General features: G+C 38.3%; 1 protein-coding gene across 2 annotated transcripts in view; it reads left to right on the top strand.

The window, feature by feature from the left end:
• Positions 1–24,636, top strand: part of STAG1 (STAG1 cohesin complex component) — a 475,156-nt gene that overhangs the window by 261,984 nt on the left and 188,536 nt on the right. For both annotated transcript variants that reach the window (XM_066352127.1, XM_066352126.1), the window contains 2 exons: positions 18,062–18,213; positions 21,859–21,932. In XM_066352127.1, the coding sequence (XP_066208224.1) occupies positions 18,062–18,213; positions 21,859–21,932 (226 nt within the window). The remainder of the gene's footprint in view (positions 1–18,061; positions 18,214–21,858; positions 21,933–24,636) is intronic.

Below are 24,636 nucleotides of genomic sequence, written 5' to 3'. Positions count from 1 at the left end.
GGGTGGATCCCGGTCGGGCGCATGCGGGAGTCTGTCTGACTGTCTCTCCCCGTTTCCAGCTTCAGAAAAATACAAAAAATAATAATAATAATAATAATAAAATAAAAAACTGCTTGATACATGCCATTTTGTTTTATCTAGTGCTACTTTTTTTATGATTAGCTAGCCTAATAGAACTAAAAATAATTTTTCTAAATCAAATATCAAAAAAATCATATTTTGTTTATACTGAACTTTGAAAAGCTAAAGCCAGTTTTGCAAGTCATTTCCAAATTTATTTCAAAATATTACTATAATTTTTGTGTGTTTTCGTTAAAGATCATCACATCTTTTAAAGCTTAGTTTTATAAAATGAGGGACATAGGAGTCACCTACCCTTCAACAAAGCACAGAAATCTTCTTGCTGAGAACTTAAATTCCAGAATGGGTAATAACTATCCACCTTTTCAAAGGATTTTTCTGTTCTCATCTTTGCCCTCTTCCTTATTTTTGTTAATGTCATTGTTTGTTTTTTGAGTTTCTTTATGGTATGTGTGCAAGGGGTAGATTTAAAAGATAATCATCTTTATTCACTTTGCAGGACGAGTCTTGGGGACTAGATAAAATGGGCAGAAACATTTAATCTTCTGCTTCAAAGACTATGTGCATGGACAGTTACAAGGCAGTTATGGCCAGATATGATTATCGGCTTTGGAATAAAATGCTCCTTGACATTGCTTATATCTTAGCTGAGAAGAGAGACAATCAGGTTAGTTATTTTGTAGGATACAGATGTGATGAGTTTCAGAGCTTTATAAGTCATCACAGTGGTCTTATTAGTAGTACTTTTTAATCTGTTTTCAAAATATTCCATTTTTATACTGTCAATTAAATAATGTATTCTTATTGTCAGTGTTTATGCATTGCATTTAATTGTATACTTTTACCACATTTTTATTAAAAAATTTTATCCTGTAGTTCTTAAGGTCTCTCCACAGTGATAAGCAGTCTTATTTTTTTATTGGAGGTAAACTGCTTTCTACCTTTCTGTTTTGTTTTGTTTTATGAATTTCCTTTATTATTAAATAGAAGCTGTTTATTAGCAATTATATTTTATATAATATTTGGGGTTTTTTCTATTTTCAAAATTGGAATTTTAATTACGATTCTCCTGTTTATTTGACCCATCTTAATAAAGAAGCTTCATGTTGCAGTACAGTTTTTATTAACCAGCTTCAGAAATAAGTACCCTTATTTCTGTTCTAAATAGCTGAGTTGGACATATAAGAACATAGTTTGTAGATTTAATTTACATAGTTAATATGTTATTATTATTTAGTTGGATTTATAGTTTGAGAATGGGCACTCCCTCCCCCAATATGATGAAACTTGCCCAAGAAAATAATCTTTTTTTTTCTCCAAGGTCAAAAATGGACAGGATTATTTTGTTTGTTTTACTACTTTGTTTGGTATTATAAAGAAAATCCTACTTAAGGAATCTTTTTTTTATATTTATAATTATATTTTTAGGCATTTCATTTTCAGATATATACCAATACTTCACAAATTGTTGACTTCAAATTTGTTAGATGGTCATTTGCAAGATGAGTAATATTGCTTTAACTTTGCTATTTTATCACATATAATTTGCTATATGTTATAAATAAATATTGGCTGCCTCTCACTTCTGAGGTGAAAATGCTAATTTGAATAAAACGTGATTAAGACCACAAAACATATATTAATAATACCATGGTGATTGCATCTATTCTATTTTTTCTAAAGTGAATTTTGGAAAAATTAGAAAATGTGATTAAGATTGTTATGATAGTCAAGTGGCCTCAGTATGCCAGGAGGCCAGTCTTTACCAGTAGTCACTCTCTAACTCTTGAGGAAATAAACATTTCTTTATACCTTATTATTTTTGTTTCAGAGGACTATGTTGACATATGTTTGCTTTTATGTTGACATGAAATTTATTATTGATTTACATTCTTTACCAAATCAACATCTGGAATTCTGAGGAAAAATATGATTTATTCTCTAATCATGAACTCAAAATCATTCTGCCTTAGTAAATTGACGTTTTTCCCTGCTTTGGCTTTTAGTTACTGAAACCATGTAATACAGTGGTTCATTGAATGGGTTCTGTGACAAACATCTGGATTCATTTCCCTTTCTGCCTATTAGTAGTTTAGTAACTTGGACAAGTCCTTATCTGGTAGCTTCATTTTCATTATATTCAAAGTGGGGAGGATAATGATAGCTGCCTCATTAAAAGAAATTAGGAGTACTTGGACCCAAGCCTGACATTTAGTAAGTTACTGGTATTATTCTGTAAAGACATAAAGAGCTAATCATGTTTGCAGTATTTCTGTTTATATTTTTACTCAGAACTTATTAAACACCTACACTATTTTTATAATAAAAAATTGCAAATGGGAAATTAGAAATAAACAAGTAAATGAATTAGTTCTATCAAAAACTGCTATTAAGAAAATTGACACCATAAAATTTCGATTTACATATTTTTTGACTCTCGATTCCCAAATTGTAGTTATTAAATTTAGTAAGACTTTTATAACTCTTAATCAGATATAATATTTCTGATTATCCAGAATATATGGTTATCCCTGAAAAATTTAGATCACTCTGAATTATCAAAGAGTAAACCATAGAGTAAAAATAATACACTATTTCCTTTTTGTCTTTGTATTTTATATTTCTTATGTTTTCTTCAGCTGAGAATTTATTTTTATATGAATCTCAAAAACTCTTTACATCAGTGTTATTGAACAGTTTTCCAGGAATGTAATGTTCATATAAAGCTCCTTCATATTAGAGAATTGTATTGAATTTTTAATTATAGATGAATTTTATTTCTAATTACCACCACAAAATATATTTTTCAAAGTTTTTTCTAGAGTCTTGCTTCTTAATTGCTTTGTCCTTGCACTATACATTTTGTTTTATTTTATCACCTTTGTTTTTCTCACCCCTCCTATAGATAAAACACTTTTTCAGTTTGCTGGGGTTTGTATAAAATAGACTCGTACTGTTCTCATGAGACTAGTGCCAATAATAGGCCAAATTTGCAAATTACAGTATATCATAAAAACTATACCCATAAAATACAGTAAACTATTTTTTTTTTTTTTTTTTTTTTTGGACAGAGACAGAAATAGATGAGAAACATCAATTCTTCATTGTGGCACCTTCATTGTTCATTGATTGCTTTCTCATATATGCTTTGGCAAGGTGGTGGTGGGGAGGGGGAAGGACTATTGCCGCAAACCAACGTGGCTATAATTCCAGGTCCTGAGTGAGAATGGTGCAGAATTAAGAAAACCGGCTTAAAGTGAAATAGGGTAGGCTCAAGAGGCCTCTGCAATGCCTTTTACTTGCCAGAGCAAGTGAATCCCCCACCCTCACCCCCCACCCTTTGCTTTATTATATAGTGTAGAGAATTAAAGCCTTTAAGCCATATGCAAATAAGGAAGTCTCTGATACAAAGCCACTTTTCTGAGGCATAAACAAATCCTCATGAGAGTGCACCACCATGCAAACAGTCAAGGGTGTGGGGAAAAGCTTAGTCTTGAAAAAGGGTGTTGAGAAGATCTTAGTATTAGAGGGGTGTTGAAAAGATCTTAGTCTTAAAAGGGTGAGGAAGAGCTTAGTCTTCAACTAAGCCCTAGGCCAGGGGTCCCCAAACTATGGCCCGTGGGCTGCATGCGGCCTCCTGAGGCCATTTATTCGGCCCCCGCCCCACTTCCGGAAGGGGCACCTCTTTCATTGGTGGTCAGTGAGAGGAGCATAGTTCCCATTGAAATACTGGTCAGTTTGTTGATTTAAATTTACTTGTTCTTTATTTTAAATATTGTATTTGTTCCCATTTTTTTTACTTTAAAATAAGATATGTGCAGTGTGCATAGGGATTTGTTCATAATTTTTTTTTATAGTCCGGCCCTCCAACGGTCTGAGGGACAGTGAACTGGCCCTCTGTGTAAAAAGTTTGGGGACCCCTGCCCTAGGCTATAAGGACTTTGTCACCTTACAGCCTGTCTCCCACAGGCTATAGTAGAGCCAGTGGCCCCTTGCTCAAGCCAGCGACCTTGGGCTTCAAGCCAGAGACCTTTAGGGTCACATGCATGATCTTGCACTCAAGCCAGAGACCCCTTCCTCAAGCCAGGTGAGCCCACTCAAGCCAGCAACCTCAGAGTTTCAAAACCTAGGTCCTCTGCGTGCCAGTCCAATGCTTTATCCCAAGGGTCGGGAAGCTTTTTGGCTGAGAAAACCATAAACGCCACATATTTTAAAATAATTCCATGAGAGCCATACAACGACCTGTGTACATTACGCATTATTCAATAAAAATTTGGTGTTGTGCCTGACCAGGTAGTGGCGCAGTGGATAGAGCGTCGGACTGTGATGCGGAGGACCCAGGTTCAAGACCCCAAGGTCGCCAGCTTGAGTGCAGGCTCATCTGGTTTGAGCAAAGCTCACCAGCTTGGACCCAAGGTCACTGGCTTGAGCAAGGGGTTACTCGTTCTGCTGAAGGCCCACGATCAAAGCACATAAGAGAAAGCAATCAATGAACAACTAAGGTGTCACAATGAAAAACTGATGATTGATGCTTCTCATCTCCGTTCCTGTCTGTTTGTCCCTATTTGTCCTTCTCTCTGACTCTCTCTCTGTCTCTGTAAAAAAAAAAAAAAAAAAAATTGGTGTTGTCTTGGAGGACAGCTGTGATTGGCTTTAGCTACCCGCTACCATGAACATGAACGATAGGAAATGAATGGATTGTAATACATGAGAATGTTTTTTATATATATGTATATATATATATATATATATATATATATTTTTTTTTTTGTATTTTTCTGAAGCTGGAAACGGGGAGAGACAGTCAGACAGACTCCTGCATGCACCCGACCGGGATCCACCCGGCCCGCCCACCAGGGGGCGATGCGCTGCCCCTCCGGGGCATCGCTCTGTCACGACCAGAGCCACTCTAGTGCCTGGGGCAGAGCCCATGGAGCCATCCTCAGTGCCCAGGCCAACTTTGCTCCAATGGAGCCTTGGCTGCGGGAGGGGAAGAGATAGAGAGGAAGGAGAGGGGGAGAGTGGAGAAGCAGATGGGCGCTTCTCCTGTGTACCCTGGCCGGGAATCGAACCCGGGACTTCTTCACGCCAGGCCGACGCTCTACCACTGAGCCAACCGGCCAGGGCATGTTTTATATTTTTAACGTTATTATTTTTTTAATTAAAGATTTGTCTGCAAGCCAGATGCAGCCATCAAAAGAGCCACATCTGGCTCACGAGCCATAGGTTCCCAACCCCTGCTCTATCCACTCCACTGCACCACCACCTGGTCAGGCTAACATACAGTAAACTTTAAAAATGCAGTTACTCTTTCAAATCTGTAAATATAGGTATCTAGAGTAAAATTTTAATTTTTAAATTAAAGAATTATTATTTTCTTAGATTTATGTGAAGCCAGTAGCCATGGCCACCATCACAGCCGTCTGGCCAATGCAGGTTCTCATTTGATTCGGACAGTCGATAATGAAACAATGGAGCCAAGAACTGGTGGGCCATTCATTACCTTTAATCCTAGCTTGCACCCAGCAGGCAAGAAATAAACACAGTGGGAAAACACTTCCTTTTCCATTCAGGGCTCCCAAAGCCACTAACTTATCCGAGTTTTCCTAGGATCAAAGGTTTCTACCTCACCAGCCTTATTCACTTCTGTTCCCCATTTCCTTCCTTCTCTCTGCACAAACTGGCTTCTCCCCCTGCACTCCACCATCTTGGCTGCTTTTCCTGGGTTTCTCCATGTGGCCTTTCTCTGCTCTCCTCTCTCTGCTCTCTCCTCTAATGCTAATCTCAGGAACCGAGAGGGTAAGCTCCTGGTCTGCCCCCATTTTATAGTGTAGAAATCAAAACCTTTAATCCAATATACAAATAAGGAAGTCTTTAATACAAAGTCACTTATCTGAGGCATAATGGGATTCCTCATGAGAGTGCACCACCCCAAATCAAAAAGGATGGGAAAGGCTTAGTCCCAAAACCAAGCCCCGGGCTACAAGGATCCTGCCTGCCCACAACCCGCCCCCAACACACATTAATATAATCATGCCCATCCCAAGCAAGAAAGGCAACTAATACCATCACCTGGGAGACGGCTTCCATGTTGGCACCACCATGTTTAACAAAGTGAGCATAATATATTTTATCTGCCCAACAATTTATCTCATTTACTTTCTGTCATCAGGTATGGAGATTAGCTTTCTTTTTTCCCCCCTGAAGTGAGAAGCGGGGAGGCAGAGAGACAGACTTCTGCATGTGCCCCAGCGGGACCACCCAGCATGCACACCAGGGGGCGATGCTCTGTCCATCTAGGCCGTTGTTTCATTGCAACTGGAGCCATTCTAGCGCCTGAGGCAGAGGCCATGGAGCCATCCTCAGTGGCTGGGCCAACTTGGCTCCAATGTAGCCTTGGCTTTGGGAGGGGAAGAGAGAGATAGGGAGAGGAAAGGGGGAAGGGTAGAGAAGCATATGGGTGCTTCTCCTGTGAGCCCTGGCTGGAAATCGGACCCTGGAGTTCCACACGCCAGACCCCCGCTCTACCGCTGAGCCATCCGGCCTGGGCCAAGATTAGCTTTCTTTTGAGAGTCAATTCTTATAAAGAAATTTTAGAGAATTCAGAAATGGAGAAAAATGCAAAAATTAAAATTAGCCATAATCATACGACCTCATAATCACCGTAACATGTGGGTTTTATGTTTTTTTTACATGCACGTTTGTGAGGATATTTTGTTTTAGTTTTCAAGCAAATGGTAGGACTTATAATCAATTTTGTGATGTGTGTTTTCTATGCTTTTAACATTTATAATCATCTTTAGTATGGCTGCCTCATTTTCTAAAATCTGAATGTCCTTTAAATTAGTAATTTTTTTGCATTTGTTGGATTCTTGGTCTTTTGTTGTATTTCCTGTCATCTTTTGCTTGCTTGCATTTATTTCCTCCTTTTTAGGTAGCATTTTTTCACAGCTTTTTGAGAGAAAGGATATTGAAGAGGTATATATATTTGCAACGTGTGTGTGTGTATGTAACAGTGACAGAGAGGGACAGATAGGGACAGACAGGAAGGGAGAGCGATGAGAAGCATCAAATCTGTTTTGTGGCTCCTTAGTTGTTCATTGATTGCTTTCTCATATGTGCCTTGACTGGGGGACTACAGCAGACCAAGGGACCCCTTGCTCAAGTCAGCGACCTTGGGTTCAAGCTGGTGAGCCTTGCTCAAACCAGATGAGCCCGCGCTCAAGCTGGCAACCTTGGGGTTTCGAACCTGGGTCCTCTACATCCCAGTCCGATGCTCCATCCACTGTTGCCATCACCTGATCAGGCTATATTTGAGACTTTACATGCCTAAAATGTACTGTATCCTCATGTTTTAATTGTCTGACCCAATATAGAATTAATTATTGAATATTTTCTTCAGTATTCTTCTAGCTTGGTGGGGGGGCTTATTGTTTTTGAGAGAGGCGTCAGACAGACAGAGGGAGAGAGATAAGAAGCATCAATTCTTTGTTGCGGCACCTTAGTTGTCCATTGGTTGGTTTTCCATATGTTCCTTGACGGGGGGGAGAGGGGGCTCCAGCCAAGCCAGTGACCCCTTGCTCAAGCCAGCAACCTTTGGGCTCAAGCCCATGACCATGGGGTTATGTATGGTCCCACACTCAAGCTAGCGACCTCAATGTTTCAAACATGGGTCCTCAGCATCCCAGGTCGACACTTTATTTACTGTGCCACCCACCACCTGGTCAGGCTCTAACTCTCAGTGTTATTGAGAAATCCAGTGTTGTTTCAGCTTCTGAGTCTGATCCTGTTTCTTTTCTTTAGAAGTTTTTGACTTCTCTTTTTGTTCCTGGAGTTCTGAAATACAGTGATGCACCCTGATGTCTGTATATATTTTTCCCATTCATTATGCTGGGCACTCTTTGATGAATGCTTATTGCTTGGTTGTTAGTCTTTTGAATCAATCATGAGTTTCTTATTATTTCTTCTGGTTCTCCATTTTTATCACTCTTTCATGTTGGAAACTTTTTTTTTTTTTTGACAGAGACAGAGAGAGTCAGAGAGAGGGACAGACAGACAGGAAGGGAGAGAGATGAGAAACATTAATTCTTCGTTGTGGCACCTTAATTTTTCCATGATTGCTTTCTCATATGTGCCTTGACCAAGGGGCTACAGCAGAACAAGTGACCCCTTGCTTAAGCCAGTGACCTTTTGGCTCAAGCCAGTGACCATGAATGAGGTCGTGTTAATGATCCCATATTCAAGCCAGCAACCCCTTGCTCAAGCTGGTGAGCCCTCACTCAAGCTGTAACCTCAGGGTTTCGAACCTGGATCCTCCTTGTCTCATTCCTATGCTGTATCCACTGTACCACTGCCTGGTCAGACTCATGTTAGAAACTTTCATTAATTGTTTCTTGGATCTCTAGTTATTGTTGAGAGTGAGACACTAAAAGTGATTGTCAGAGAGAGAGGGTGTGTGTGTGTGTGTGTGTGTGTATGTGTGTATGTGTCCTGGAACCAGTCCTCCATAGATACCCAGGGAGGACTGTCCTATTTTTAGACCTAATTATATTTCTAATCCCTTAATGATTTGGGTTCTACAGAGAAAAATAGATTTTTTTACAAATAGTTGTCATTTTTTCAGGTTATGAAATTTTAATAACATTTTGTTGAAATACATCATTTATCCTTTTATTAACTCTAAGAGAGTTAGAGACAGATAGGAAGGGAGTAAGATAAGATGAAAAGCATCAGCTTGTAGTTGTGGCACTTTAGTTGTTCATTGACTGCTTTTTCATATCTGCCTTGACTGAGGGACTTCAGCTGAGCCAGTAACCATGGGATCAAGTTTATGATCCATTGCTCAAGCCGGTGGCCTCATCATGCTCTAGCTGGTGAGCCTGTGCTAATACCGGAGACCTCTGGGTTTCGAACCTGGGTCCTCAGCATGCCAGGTTGATGCTCTATCCAGTGTGCCATCACCTGTTCAAGCTAGTCATCCATACTTTTAGAGAGAATATTCCAAGAACTCATTATGTGATTATAAAATAATAGGACTCTTCATAGTGATGAGCAAAAGCTAGTCCTCTTGACAACACTTAGAATACCCTAAAAAATTTTGAATCCTAAGCACATAACAGTGCTTTCTAAAATAAGAGTTAGATAAAGCACAATATAAGTGAGGAACTAAACAAAATATGAAAAAAATTAAGCTGATATATATTAATGAATTGTCATACTTTTCAACAGTTTGGTTTGATGTGTGTCCTCTCTGGTCATTCTGCTTTCCCTGTTCATATATTAATATATTATCATTTGGCATTGCAGGCATTTTTTGGATTTACTGATGATGAAATTTTTTTTTCCTTGCCATGATAGTTGGGTTTTTAAGACACACAGGGATTGGTTATATCTTCATCATTTGGAAAATGGAGTTTGTTTCAAGCCTTTTGTTTTTAGTTTTCATTTTTATGTTTAGAAGAACCTACATGCAGATTATTAGATATTAAAAATGTTAATATCTACATTCTCAATTTAAACCATCCCATCGGCTGATAACTACCAGTTTCTTTTGTAAAAGTGTTTTACTTCTATCTTCCCAACTCCAGTATATTATTTCTTCTGTTAGGACTTTAAATCCTTTGATGCTATATTTTTAGTTTTCTTTATACCCTTTATGTTTCACTTTCTCAGCTCAGGTTCTGTCATCCAGATTTGTTCTAATTATATCTTCTTTATACCCTTAACATTTTTGACTCTCTGTCCATCATACCTCCTAGCCCAATTTTGTATTACCACCTGCTTCATACCTGCACCAGAGCGGTTGAAAGTGGCTGCCAAAAAAAACACATAATCATAATGGCTGCACTTGACACTTTTCTCATAATGGACCTTTAATGCTGCCTAGGAATCCTATCACTGTTGTACACCATGGACATGCCCACTTTCTTATAAGATTATGTCATACCTTTTTTTATTATTATTAAGAGAGTCGAGGAGGTAGAGACAGACTCTCACATGTGCCCTGACTGGGATCTACCTGGCAAGCCCCCTACCTGGGGTGGGGTGGGGGGATGCTCTGCCCATCTGGCACTGCTGCTCTGTTGCTCAGCAAACGAGCTATTTAAGCACCTGAGGCAAGGTCATGTAGCCATCCTCAGAGCCTGGGGCCAGTTTGCTCAGACCAAGCCATGGCTGTTGGAGGGGAAGAGAGAGAGAGAAAGAGAGAAGGAGGAGGGGTGGAGAAGCAGATGGGCGCTTCTCCTGTGTACGCTGACCAGGAATCAAACCTGAGACTTTATACACTTAGCTGACGCTCTACCCACTGAACCTATCTGCCAGACTCTATTTCATACTTTCTTTTTTTTTTTCCTTTTTGTGTTTTTCTGAAGCTGGAAACGGGGAGGCAGACAGACTCCCGCATGCGCCTGACCGGGATCCACCCGGCATGCCCACCAGGGGGTGATGCTCCGTCCATCTGGGGCGTTTGCCGCAACCAGAGCCATTCTAGCACCTGAAGCAGAGGCCATAGAGCCATCCTCAGCGCCCGGGCCAACCTTGCTCCAATAGAGCCTTGGCTGCTGGAGGGGAAGAGAGAGACAGAGAGGAAGGAGAGGGGCAGGGGTGGAGAAGCAGATGGGCGCTTCTCCTATGTGCCCTGGCCGGGAATTGAACCCAGGACTCCCGCATGCCAGGCCGATGCTCTACCACTGAGCCAACCAGCCAGGGCCTTCATACCTTCTTAAACCTATACTCTCCTGTTCACTTGTCGCACCTAGCTGATTATTTTGCTTGCTAGAGTAGAGACAGAAGAGATTAGGAATTAAATCTTTTATCTAGGTGAAGCTGTATTCATATATCCATATCTCTTAATATAGTGTATTCTATCTAAAGTCAGTCCATACCCTTGTGCAGTGGGATTTAATCCCTGTTCACTGCTTCAAGAACTTTGCTTTCCAAATTGTTTTTTCTCTCTCCCAATTTTAGTTTCTCCCTTTTATTAGATAATTTTTACCATTATACTAATTTACTCTAACAGCTATTATCTTTTAGAAACACTCTGTATCAGTCAGAACTCTCTATCAACACAGAGCCAATAGGACATATACTTACTTATACACACATGCACACTCACACACACATATATTTGCCGAGAAGCAGATTGATTTTCAATGAATTGGCTTGTGTGATATGGGAGCTGGCAAATTTATAGAGCAGGCCAGCAGGGTAGAAACTTAGGCAGGAATTGTGTAGTTTTGAGGCAGATACTGCTTTTCCAAGAAAACTCAGTTTTGCTCTTAAAACATTCAACTGATTGGATGAGGTCCACTGCATTATTGAAAGTAATCTCCTTTGTTTAAAATCAACTGAATGTTAACCATAGCTACCAGGTATGTTCACAGTAACACCTAGATTAGTGTTTGATTAAATACTGTCACCTAGCCAAATTGACACATAAGTCTGACCATTAATTACATCCTCCCTTATTTCCTCACATCCTTCTAGCTACAGTTCCATTTCTCTCTCTCTCTCTCTTTTTTTTTTTTAATATTTTTCTGAAGTTGGAAACGGGGAGGCAGTCAGACAGACTCCCTCATGCGCCCGACCGAGATCCACCCGGCACGCCCACCAGGGGCGATGCTCTGCCCATCTGGGGCATTGCTCTGCTGCAACCAGAGCCATTCTAGTGCCTGAGGCAAGGGCCACAGAGCCATCCTCAGCACCCGGGCCAACCTTGCTCCAATGGAGCCTTGGTTGCGGGAGGGGAAGAGAGAGACAGAGAGGAAGGAGAGGGGGAGGGGTGGAGAAGCAGATGGGCGCTTCTCCTGTGTGCCCTGGCCTGGAATCGAACCTGGGACTCCTGCACGCCAGGCCGACGCTCTACCACTGAGCCAACCAGCCAAGGCCTCTCTCATTTTTTTAACAGCCAATCTCGAAGAATTATTTCTGTTCACTGTATCTATTCACTCTCCTTTTACTCTCTTTGAATAAACTAATCAGATTTCTATCTCTGCCATGTCAGTGTTTCTGCTTTTGTTGAGGTGATTACCTTTATTATTCAATCATTGGGCAACTCTCAGTTATTATTTTCTCTCTTGAAAGACATAGCTACTTCTTCCTTCTTGAACACAGTGTCTTGCCTTGGTTTTGGAAAAGCGCACAGGCCTTGTGGATCAGGGGTAGTCAACCTTTTTATACCTACCACCCACTTTTGTATCTGTTAGTAGTAAAATTTTCTAACCGTCCACCGGTTCCACAGTAATGGTGATTTATAAAGTAGGGAAGTAGCTTTACTTTATAAAATTTATAAAGCAGAGTTACAGCATATAATAATAATTACTTACCAAGTACTTCATGTCGAATTTTCGCTGTTTGGCAGAATAAATCTTTATAAAACAACTTACTATAGTTAAATCTATCTTTTTATTTATACTTTGGTTGCTCCGCTACCACTCACCATGAAAGCCAGACTGCCCACTAGTGGGCGGTAAGGGACCAGGTTGACCAGCATTGTTGTGGATCTTTTTTTTTTTACAGAGACAGAGAGTGAGTCAGAGAGAGGGACAGGAACGGAGAGAGATGAGAGGCATCAATCATCAGTTTTTTGTTGCGACACCTTAGTTGTTCATTGATTGCTTTCTCATATGTGCCTTGACTGTGGGCCTTCAGTAGACCGAGTAACCCCTTGCTTGCTCAAGCCAGAGACCTTGGGTCCAAGCTGGTGAGCTTTTTGCTCAAACCAGATGAGCCCATGCTCAAACTGGCAACCTCGGGGTCTCGAACCTGGTCCTCAGCTTCCCAGTCTGACTCTCTATCCCTTGTGCCACCGCCTGGTCAGGCCTGTTGTGGATCTTAGAAAGCTAATTAATTCAGGAGATACTCTTTAGACATTTTTATCTTTTCTCTGTTCATTTATTCCTGAGTCAATAAAGTGAAAATTAATTCTATAGTATTATTATTTCTATTAAAAATTAATGATGGTGGCCAGACCAGGCAGTGGCGCAGAGGATCAAGCGTCAGACTGGGATGTGGAAGGACCCAGGTTCGAGACCCCAGGGTTGCCAGCTTGAGCGCGGGCTCATCTGGCTTGAGCAAAAAGCTCACTAGCATGGACCCAAGGTCACTGGCTCAAGCGGGGGGGTTACTCAGTCTGCTGAAGGCCCGCGATCATGGCACATATGAGAAAGCAATCAATGAACAACTACGGTATTGCAACAAAAAACTGATGATCGATGTTTATCATCTCTCTCCGTTCCTGTCTGCTGTCTGTCCCTATCTATCCCTCTATCTGACTCTCTCTGTCCCTGTAAAAAAAAATAAATTAAATAAATAAATAAATAAATAAAATAATAAAAAAATTAATGATGGTGTAGTGTAAGAAGTAATACATTGATGTGATTTAAAATTACAAATTAAGCCCTGGCCGGTTGGTTCAGTGGTAAGAGCATCGGCCTGGCGTGCAGAAGTCCTGAGTTCGATTTCCGGCCAGGGCACACGGGAGAGGCACCCATCTGCTTCTCTACCCCTCCCCTTCTCCTTCCTCTCTGTCTCTCTCTTCCCCTCCCGCAGCGAGCGAGGCTCCAGTGGAGCAAAAATGGCCCAGGCGCTGGGGATGGCTCCTTGGCCTCTGCCCCAGGCGCTAGAGTGGCTCTGGTCGCGACAGAGCGATGCCCCAGAGGGGCAGAGCATCACCCCCTGGTGGGCAGAGCGTCGCCCCCTGGTGGGCGTGCCAGGTGGATCCCGGTCGGGCATATGTGGGAGTCTGTCTGACTGTCTCTCCCTGTTTCCAGCTTCAGGAAAAAAAAAAATACAAATTAAAAAGAAAAAGAACATTACATGGTAAAATGTCACTTTTCTGCTATGGCTCTAGCCATCAAAGTCTCTTCCCTAAACGCAACCAGTTGCCAGTTTCTTATATATTTTTTCCTTGTTTATAAAAATGATAGTACATATATATTCAGTAAGAGGCAGTTCTATAATGAGAGTAAGAGCTTGGATTACAGAGCATGATTGCGTGTAGTCAAACTCTGTCTTTGCCCATTTCTGACCAACTTGCAAGTCTCTTAGCCAGTCAGTGCCTCAGTTTTCCCTAATCTAAAAATAAGAAAAAAAAGATAATTATAATAGTACTCACTTGATAGAGTTGTGAGGTGTAAATGAATAGGTAAGTGTAAGGAGCCTAGAAGAGTGGCTAGCATGTATAAATAAATGACACAGTTCTTCTTTTGCGTAAATATTAGCATAACATACACACTGACAGGCATCTTGCTTTTCTTTCTCCAGAAACAAATATTTAGCAGGCTTTTCTTTTCAGCACACAGATCATGCCACTTTTTCTAGTGGTGGAATAATTATTAATTAGATGGATGTACCATCCAGTTTTTGGGATCTAAATGCCAATATCTTGAGTACTTCTAAATGTTATATCTACTAGACACAAAACTTTGTAATTTACCCTTGTGTTTTATTTCTCTTATTTCCTGCATTAATCTATTATACTCTTCTGGCTATACTTTTAAAATTTACTTCACATCTAAACATTTCTTTCTACCTATTAAGTATAATTTTTACCAAGCCAGTTTTGCTCTACTGAGTTGCTCAAGGCCGAAATCTTGAAAATTATCATCACTAACTTTTGTCAAAATATTATCAGCTCTCTTTCAGTGTTCTATTAGGTCTCTTTTTACTTTTACTATTCTATAGTTTGTTTACACAGCAGTTTAAAATGTAAATCCAACTATTTCTCACACACCCCAAATTTTCCAGTGTTGTCTTACCTCATTTAAATTTTATCGTGTGATCTTATTTGATCCTACTAGAACCCTTATAATATGGCCTCTTGATTTTCTCAACCTCATCTCCTGGCTCTGCATATTTTTGTACTTTAGCTACATTGACCACCTTTCTCTTTTATGAGTGCCGTCCTCATAACAATTATAACCTTTGCACTTTTTATTCTCCCTGGACAGTGTTTTGTCATATAGTCACTTGCTTATTAACTCACTTTATGCTCAAATGTTAGCTCACCGAGAGGCCTTCTTGCCTGACCACCCTCTTTAACCCTCTATCTTTTCCCCATACTTTAGTTTTATAACCATACTTTAAGTTTTTTATGTTTTCCATAACATTTTCATATGTAGGCTATCTCTTTATTGTATTCTTACTAGACTGTAAAAAATCATGAGGGCAGGTACTATCTTGTTCACTTTTGTGAACAAAAGAGAACAATGCTCAGTACAGGATGGGGCAAAAGTAGATTTATAGTTGTGAGTATGTGAAACAGCTTATTATTTATTAATGTATTATTTTCTCTATATACAACTGTCAACCTACTTTTGCCCCCCTCTGTATATATTGGATTGACAGATTGGTACTTTAAAAATTAGTCAATCTGCAACTAGTATTTTGTAGAACATAATAAAATTATTTTCAAAAGAAATATATTTTTTATAGTCATTTCATTATTAGATTCTACAGACATAGATTACTCTGTCAGATTGTTATAAACATTTCTAAAAACTTACTTTCAAATTTGTACTTAAATGAACTGACAACAAGGCATTTGTTGTCAGCACCTGTTTGCAAACCACACTTCTGAGTAGTACAAGTTTACCTTTCTATAATACAAGAGCAAGTTCTAGTCCGCAATTAAATTGTGAAGGATAATAAAGTATTCTTCTCTTCGGTAGACAGATAGAAGCTACTTAAAAGCCCATGTCATAGAATCCAGGCTAAATTTCTGTAGGATCGTTAATTTGTACAATGGTTCTGTTAGTAATGCCAATAAAATTTAGTTAGTGCTCACATTGCAGGATTGAGTCTTTTTCAGTAGACTTAATAAGACTCACAATTTCTGTGTTGTATCTAGGCCATTAAATTAGAAATCTCTCTTTAATAGCTTTTTATTTGCTTATATGTTTGTGGTATATTAAATAAAAATTTCAATGAAGTTTAAGTTTTACAGATTCATAAACCTTTGTCTCAGTAAAAATTGCTATATTACATGGAATACTTTTCTGGAAATATATTTATCATTTTGCATTTCTCATTGTTTTATAAATTTTGTTTACATATGTCTAGGATGGGTGGACGGTCATTAATTACACCATGACAGCTGGAGTTTGGGATCTGGGTTCACAAAGAGATACATAACTGACAGCAAAAGCTATTAAATTTAAGAAAACATCTTTGTCTCAGCTGCCACTGGTGAATTCTAGTCAGGCTTAGTATTAGTTTTAATATTTTCCAGCTTCTTGATCTTCAAGACACTTTGTTTTAGGGAACTAGAAGTATATAATGAATTAAGCTTCATTGAGTAAGACTTTATATGCTCAGGACACGCTCTTTTAAACTGTTATCCCTGACTTAGGCATTTTGAATGTCCCAGATTCGCCCTGTCTTTAAGCTATTCTCTTTATTTTATACAGATTAACTTTAAAAGTACTTTTAATCTTTGTAGTATTATCAGATATTCTACTGATACTATGCAAAATGCTGTAAAATCACTAGCCTATATTTTGAAACAAAATATTTCTGTTTACTCTATTGAGACCTGGTGTCTTAGGAAAAAGAAAATGTTTTCATTAAATTCATTTCTAAATGGTCTGTAACTTAAATACCTTTGTTTTCAGGATTTATGTCTTATAAATTTATGTCTTATAACCTTTTGTTTAAGGTTAGTAGCAATCACTATTAATATGAAGTTAGCCAAAATGTAGGGAGAGAGTTTCAGAATAATGCTACCTAATGTGTGTGTGTGGGTATGTGTGTGTGTGTGTGTGTGTAGATATAGGTAGATAGAGATATATAGCATTATGTTTATATGTTTATATCTATATATGCACTTAACAGGAAATAATGACATATTAAAAGAAATGCATACTCATAGTTAGTTATGGGTGTGTTTGAAGATAAGTGGGTCAGTTTTTCCAAAACACTGATCAGTTCATTTTATAACTGAACATTTGTATTTGTAAATGAATGATCCAAAAGAAAAAAGGGGCAAATTATTGTACCAGCATATACCCTCTTACTCCTCTACCAATATTTTCTACATTTTCACCGTCCCAATAATGAAAATAAATATGAATAGATGAAAGTTTTAGATTTGTGTCATACCTTTTTCTCAGGCGACTTGAAACAGAAGTTTGAAAGTATTTAACAAGATTTATAAGTACAAGAGAACATTTAAAAATACATATGTTAACATTGACTGGGGAAAATAGGTCAATAAGAAATTTGTGGAATACATTTCTAATAAATTTAATTTTATTGATAGAATCAGTCTTTTTCAGGGCTTGGAGGTTATATTATCCCATTAACTGAAGTGAGCAATACAGGCAGAGGACCGTCTTTGGGCTACAGATCATGAACTGACTGTAAATATCTAAGGGATCTTTGATGCATCTATGTAATAAAACTATTAAGGTTGCAGTTGTATATACAGAATTAGCAGTCATAAGAGAAGTCTAGTAGACTTTATTACTATGCTCTCACTAAGATGTGTGTATTTGAGGACTGGTGAGATGGGTTATAGAAGATACTACCTAAATCCATCTTACTGATGATTAGGATAAGGCTATATATTTTTTAAGTTTTTTACCATTGATTTGGGGGGGCATTAACTCATTTTATTTAGTGGTGCACTCATGTTTGTTTCTAATATGTACTTTGACTAGGGGTCAAACCAAAATGTCTGGTGAATCAGGTCGATGCTTTATCCACTGAGCTACCTGGCCAGAGCCAGGATGAGACTGTTTTTAGGTTGGAAATGTTAATGAGCCAAAATGTAATGATATTGAGGCAGAGATAATTATGTTACGGACTAAGATGACAACTCCTATAGTTTTTCTTTTCTTTTTCTTTCTAACTTAAATTATGCCTAGGTTGTAAAACATAGAAATTGACTGCTTTCTGTTATCTGTTTCTGTTGTAAATTTATAATCTTGTGGATGAAGGTATGATTCATAGTGGAATACTACAGTTTTTCTTTATTTCATAGCCATGAAGCTCATGACTGCTTTGGTGAATGTTGCCTTAAACCTCAGTATTCATCAAGATAATACACAGAGACAATATGAAGCTGAAAGAAATAAAATGATAGGGAAAAGAGCCAATGAAAGGTTGGAGTTACTACTTCAGAAACGCAAAGAGGTAAGTTTCATGATACCTGAAATTCTTATGTTCTGTAAATGTATAGAAAACATATTAGGTATATTAGTGGGTTTTTTTGTATTTTTCTGAAGCTGAAAACGGGGAGGCAGTCAGACTCCTGCATGCGCCCGACCGCGATCCACCCGGCACGCCCACCAGGGGGCGATGCTCTGCCCATCCGGGGCGTCGCTTTGTCGTGACCAGAGCCACTCTAGTGCCTGGGGCAGAGGCCAAGGAGCCATCCCCAGCGCCCGGGCCATCTTTTGCTCCAATGGAGCCTTGGCTGCGGGAGGGGAAGAAAGAGACAGAGAGGAAGGAGAGGGGGAGGGGTGGAGAAGCAAATGGTTGCCTCTCCTGTGTGCCCTGGCCAGGAATCAAACCCGAGACTTCCGCACGCCAGGCCGATGCTCTACCACTGAGCCAACCAGCCAGGGCCAGTTTTTTTATTCTTTGTGAAATATTTTGTGTAGTTCTTAATTTACTTTTTTAAGTTATATTATTTAATCTCGTTTTTATATTGAAACTGTACTGTTCAGCCAGGGATTCTCTGAGTGCTGTCTGATGGCAGAAGAGAATCACATAATCTACTTTTGAAGAAAGGTGGTGTGGGAATTAGGTAACTCATTAAGATTATAAGGCTGTGGGCTCAGAAAGCATGTTATGTGTAAGTATTAACATCAGAACTAAGGGGCCTGCCTGACCAGGTGGTGGTGCAGTGGATAAAGCATCAGACTGGGATGCGGAAGACCCTGGTTCGAGACCCTGAGGTAACCAGCTTGAGCGTGGGCTCAACTGGTTTAAGCAAAGCTCACCAGCTAGGACCCAAGGTCACTGGCTTGAGCAAGGGGTTAGTCGGTCTGCTGTAACCCCATGGTCAGGGCACATATGAGAAAGCAATCAATGAACAACTAAGGTGTCGCAACGAAAAACTAATGATTGGTGCTTCTCATCTCTCTCTATTCCTGTCTGTCTGTCCCTATGTATCCCTCTCTCTGACTCTTGCTCTTTCTCTGTTTAAAAAAAACAAACAAAAAACTAAGGGCCAGCAATGCCTGAATTTCGAGTAGAAAGCTAAAGATTACATATTAGCTAAATGTATAAGGCATTCCTGTAAACAAAATCAGATCCAGTTTTACAATGAAATTTTCATACATGTGTTAAAAGTGATTTTTTTTAAAAGAGGAACAGAGATAGACTCAATTATGAACATCAACTGGAATCTACCTGGCAACCCCTATCTTGGGCCAATGATCGAATCAACCAAACTATCCTCAGTGCCTGAGATCAACTCTTGGACCAACTGAGTTTTCCTCAACACCTGGGGCCAACGCTCAAACCAACCAAGCCCCTGTTTTCCAGAGTGGAAGAAAGAGAGAGAAAGGGGAGAGGGAGGGAAAGAAAAGCAAATGGTCGCTTCTCATGTGTTCTCAGACTGATGATGGAACTCAGGATGTCTGCACACCAGCCTGCTGCTCTATTAACTGAGCCAACTAGCCAGGGCCAAAAGTGATTTCAAACTGGGTTTTTAGTAGATAATATGTTTATTCATTTCATAAAAAATAAAATATTTAATTTGCATATTAACTTGTATTTTAATTTGAAAAAGGATTAATATCACATTGCTACAAGTACATTGCTATCAATGAATAATGTGTTTAAATAGGCAACAAAATTATTATCTATTCTGTGTTAGCATACTAGGGCTATTGTAATAGAAATCACAAACCATGTGGTTTAAAGAAAAGGAGTTTATTCTTGCAGTTCTGTAGGCTAGAAATGGAAGATAACTCCAATCTTCACGTAGCCTTCCTTCTATGTGTGTCAGTCTCTAAATCTCTTTTTTTCTAAAGAGTTTAGTTTTACCTGTAGGCCCTGGCCGGTTAGCTCAGTGGTAAGAGTATTGACCCAGTGTGTGGAAATCCCAGATTCAATTCCTGGTCAGGGCACACAGGAGAAGCAACCATCTGCTTCTCCTCCCCTCCCCCCTTCTTTCTTGCTCCTTCTCTCCTCCCCCTCTTTCATCCATGGCTCGATTGATTCAAGTACATTGGCCACGGAGAATGGCTCCATGGAGCCTTTTCCTCAGGTGCTAAAAATAGTTTGGTTGTGTGCATGGCCCAAGATGGGCAGAGCACCACCCCCTAGTGGGCTTGCTGGGTGCATTCTGGTCGGGATGAATGTGCAATTCTGTCTCTATCTCTCCTCTTTCACTTACATGAAAAAAATAAAAAGAAAAATAAGAAAAAGAAGAAAGCAGTCTTACTGAATTATAGGCCCAGCCTACTTTGGTATGATCCCATCTTAACCTATTACATCTGCCACACCCTACTTCCAAATCAGTTTTGAGGTAATGGGGGTTAGACTGTAGCGTATGTATTTTTGAGGAGCAAGATTTAATTCATAACACATAGCCTAGTTGAAATACTATAGGTGTAAATTTTGGAACTGGCTTCAGTAAGTACTGTTAACCAAACCATTATTTTGTTAAATAATAAATACTGGAAAAGTAACTTAAAACTTATAGTAAGTTGTAGTAATTTGAATGTTTTAGTATAAAAGTATTCTTAAACTTATTTCAGTGAAATCTGAAACAAATTATACAGCAAAAGAGTAAGTACTGTATGCTGGAATAAGTCTGAGGAATTTTGTCAACATTGGAGTATGCAGTTAAAGCAATATTTTACTGAGTATTAATACTAAACAAATTAGAATAAGAAATATCACATTGAATATAGTTTTGTATTAGTGTCCTTGTTCTTTAGAGCAGTAAATAAACTCAAACTTTAATTCCGGTCAGTAGTGTTACCTGAAATATATTATCATTGCTCTATAGTGTTTTATTTTGTTGTTACAGTCCACCACTGATGGCTAGGATCCTTTTTACCTTAAATTATGCCTTCTATACTGGGAACTTGGCCTACTCTCAGTTATTGGCAAATCAGATGCAGAGTCATATTTGGATACTTTAGGTAGAATAGAAAGTTTCTTCAACAGTATGATAATCATGGGTGATCTTTTACCAAGAGAGTCAAAATCAGTCCAGAGACCTGGTTTGGACAAAGGACATATTCCCAAAGCAAATTATATTTGAGACCTATTCCCATAGCAAAAGATATTTTGGAAATAGTAATCTTGCCACACTTAGCAACACCATTCCTTGTTAGTTGCTATATGGTATGTTTTGAGAGAGAGGTTCCAAAGCCAGTGTAGTATAGCTGTAGAAATAATGCAAGAATACTGGTAATATCTGATATCCATTGTGCAGTAAGTGAGAAAAAGGATTGATAATTACCCAGAATAAGAATAACTAGTTATTAAAAACAATTAGAACTGTTTATTCAAAATCAGCAATTTTTATCTGGTATGCTGCAAAGATTTTTATAACATGCACTACCTGACTATTTAGTCTGGGGCACTCACCTCTTTCTTCTTAAGAGTGTCAAAAATAACTACAGCCAACACTAACCATCCAGGATAAATGTATCAAAATTGTACCTTTTTTTTTTAATCGGCAAAAAATATATTTTTGGTGTGCTGTAGAATTTTAGTAATTGGTTTATGTGTGCTATAAGATGAAAAAGTTTGAAAATCGCTGTTGTAATTAAATTATCAACATTTTAATTAAATAATTGATTTTTATTTCAGCTACAAGAAAATCAGGACGAAATCGAAAATATGATGAACTCTATTTTTAAGGGTATATTTGTTCATAGATACCGGTAAGAAATTTTTTAAATCATTTAGAAGATTTTTAACTTATCCTTATTGCTTCTTTGTAGTTCAAGGTAGTTATAGAGAAATAAAACTTTTGTTTTCTGGAAAACAGTGTTGTCTATAAACACTAAATAAAGTCATACTGTTACTATGGAGGAAAGTATACCATCACCACCACTGCCATTCTCTTTCAAACTCAGAAAACACTGTTATAGGTACTGTGTGTACTTTAATTTGCATTGGTGGAATATTAATAAGGTAGTCTTAATGTGGCCTTAATAAGATGTGATTGTCCTGATATTGCCTTGCTTCCTGTTTTGTGCTGCTCATCTGTTCCGTGGTCAAATTAACCAAGAGTTTTTTAAATACCTGTGTGAAGATTGGAGGAAAGGGGACATCTGCAAATAATGCAACAACTTCATAACATTACTTTTATTTACCTTCAACTGTATGCATAAAAGTAGAAGCAGAGTATTTCCAAAGTATTTTAGTCGTGCTGCATTGCAGATGAGTGTAGTTTGTCTATTTTTGAAATTTGTGAACTTTAAAAATATTAACATTATTCAAGAGCATATTCATAAGAAATTATGAGTCATATATATTATATACACTTGTTAGCTTCTGTTAATTAGGCATGTTTAGGTAGAGAGACACAGATAATAAAAGCACTGTCTTTAGACACATTTGAGACATTAATTGGCCAATTAATTTTAAAAGTTAGTTAAAACAGGAAAATTATTTTTTAAATAAGTTTTTAAAGGAAGAAGGTAGAAGGGGGACAGATGGTGATGGAGACTTGGCTTGGGGTGGTGAACACACAGTGTAATATACAAATGATCTACTGTAGAATTGTGCAACTAAAACCTGTATAATTTTATTAACCAATGTTACGTCAATAAATTTAATAAAATTTTTAAAAAAGTAACTTTGTAATTTTTTTTTTGTTGTTTTGGTCTGGCTTCTTTCAGTAAGCAAAATTAGAGTCTTTCATTGTTAAGACTTTTTTTTTTGTATTTTTTCTGAAGTTGGAAATGGGGAGGCAGTCAGACTCCCACATGCGCCCAACTGGGATCCACCCAGCATGCCCACCAGGGAGCGATTGCCCATCTGGGGCATTGCTCTGTTGCAACCAGAGCCATTCTAGCGCCTGAGGCAGAGGCCATAGAGCCATCCTCAGTGCCCAGGCCAACTTTGCTCCAATGGAGCCTTGGCTGCGGGAGGAGAAGCGAGAGACAGAGAGGAAGGAGAGGGGGTGGAGAAGCAGATGGGCGCTTCTCCTGTGTGCCCTGGCCAGGAATCGAACCTGGGACTCCTGCATGCCAGGTTGACGCTTTACCACTGAGCCAACCGGCCAGGGCCCATTGTTAAGACTTTTGACTAAGTTTTTTATAGATTCCCTTTATAAGGTTATGGAAATTTCTAGTTGTCTGAAACTTTTTTCTTAGGAATGGATGTTGGGTTTTGTTAAATGCTTTTCTACATCTATTGATAGCATTATGCTGTTTTTCTTCAAGACTTAATGTGGTGAATTAAATTGATTTTAAAATGTTAATTCAAACTTAAATAATTCTTGAGATAAAACCCACATGGTCATAATAAATTTCTCTCTTTATGTATTGTTAGATGTGATTTGTTGAAATTTCTCTAAGAATTCTTACATCTGTTTTCAAGAGGGATATATATTCTAACTTTTTATTTAATTGACTGTCTCTGACTGACTTTGGTACCACGGTAATGCTGACTTTGTAGAATGAGTTGCAGTGTTTCCTCTTTAATTTTCTGGAAATAGAATTGGTATTATTTCTTCTTCAGATATAAATTATACTATTATGACACAGAGTTTTCTTTGTAGGAATGTTTTCAACTACAAATCAAATGTCTATAGTTAATATAAAGCTGTTTAGTTGATATCTTACAAGAAAATGACACATCATCTAACCTGTTGAAAGTATCAGCATAAAGTTGTTCATAATAAGGGTAGTTTCACAGACATACTTAGTCTCAGATCAGTTTGTCTAGAGCTAATGAATTTTGCTTATTTTTTCTTTAAAAATGATATTCTGGTTACATTGAAATTTTATTATTCTTTGTTTTCTGCTTCATTGATTTCTGCTCTTTAATTCCTTTCTTCTTGGGGTTTCACTTTCTCTATTCTTTAGTTTCTCAAGGTGGAAACTGAGGTAATTGGTTTGAAACCTCTAGCTATGTGCCCCAAATTTGCACATTTGTGTTTTTATTTCATTTCAAAATACTCTTTTATTTCCCTTTTGAATTTTTTCTTTGACCCATGGGTTTGCAAATATCTGAGATCTTTCCAGATAACTTTCTGTTACAGACTTTTAATAGTTCCATTGTACTCAGAGAACATACTTTGTATGATTTGAATACTTTTAAATTTATTGAGATTTCTTTTATGGTCCCCAAGATGATCTATTTTGATAAATGATAGATCATAAAGAGAATGTGCATTGTGCTTCTTTATAATGTCAGTTAGGTCAGAATTTGTTGGTAGTGTTGTGTAAGTCTTTCTATCCTTACTGATTTTCTGTTCATTCTTATAGTTAGTGAGAAGGCTTTTTTTATAGGAGTTTTTTTATTTTGTTCTGTTTGTATTCTTGATAGAAATCTATTATCACATAAGTGATTTCCAGTTATTTTTTTCCCCAGCCTATCACTTTTTTATTTGCTTAATTTAATAATATCTTTTAG

The sequence above is a fragment of the Saccopteryx leptura genome, chromosome 10 (assembly GCF_036850995.1).
Source record: "Saccopteryx leptura isolate mSacLep1 chromosome 10, mSacLep1_pri_phased_curated, whole genome shotgun sequence".
Lineage (NCBI taxonomy): Eukaryota > Metazoa > Chordata > Mammalia > Chiroptera > Emballonuridae > Saccopteryx > Saccopteryx leptura.
Note: the sequence above shows the minus strand (reverse complement) of the source record. Positions and strands in the feature narration are given on the sequence as shown.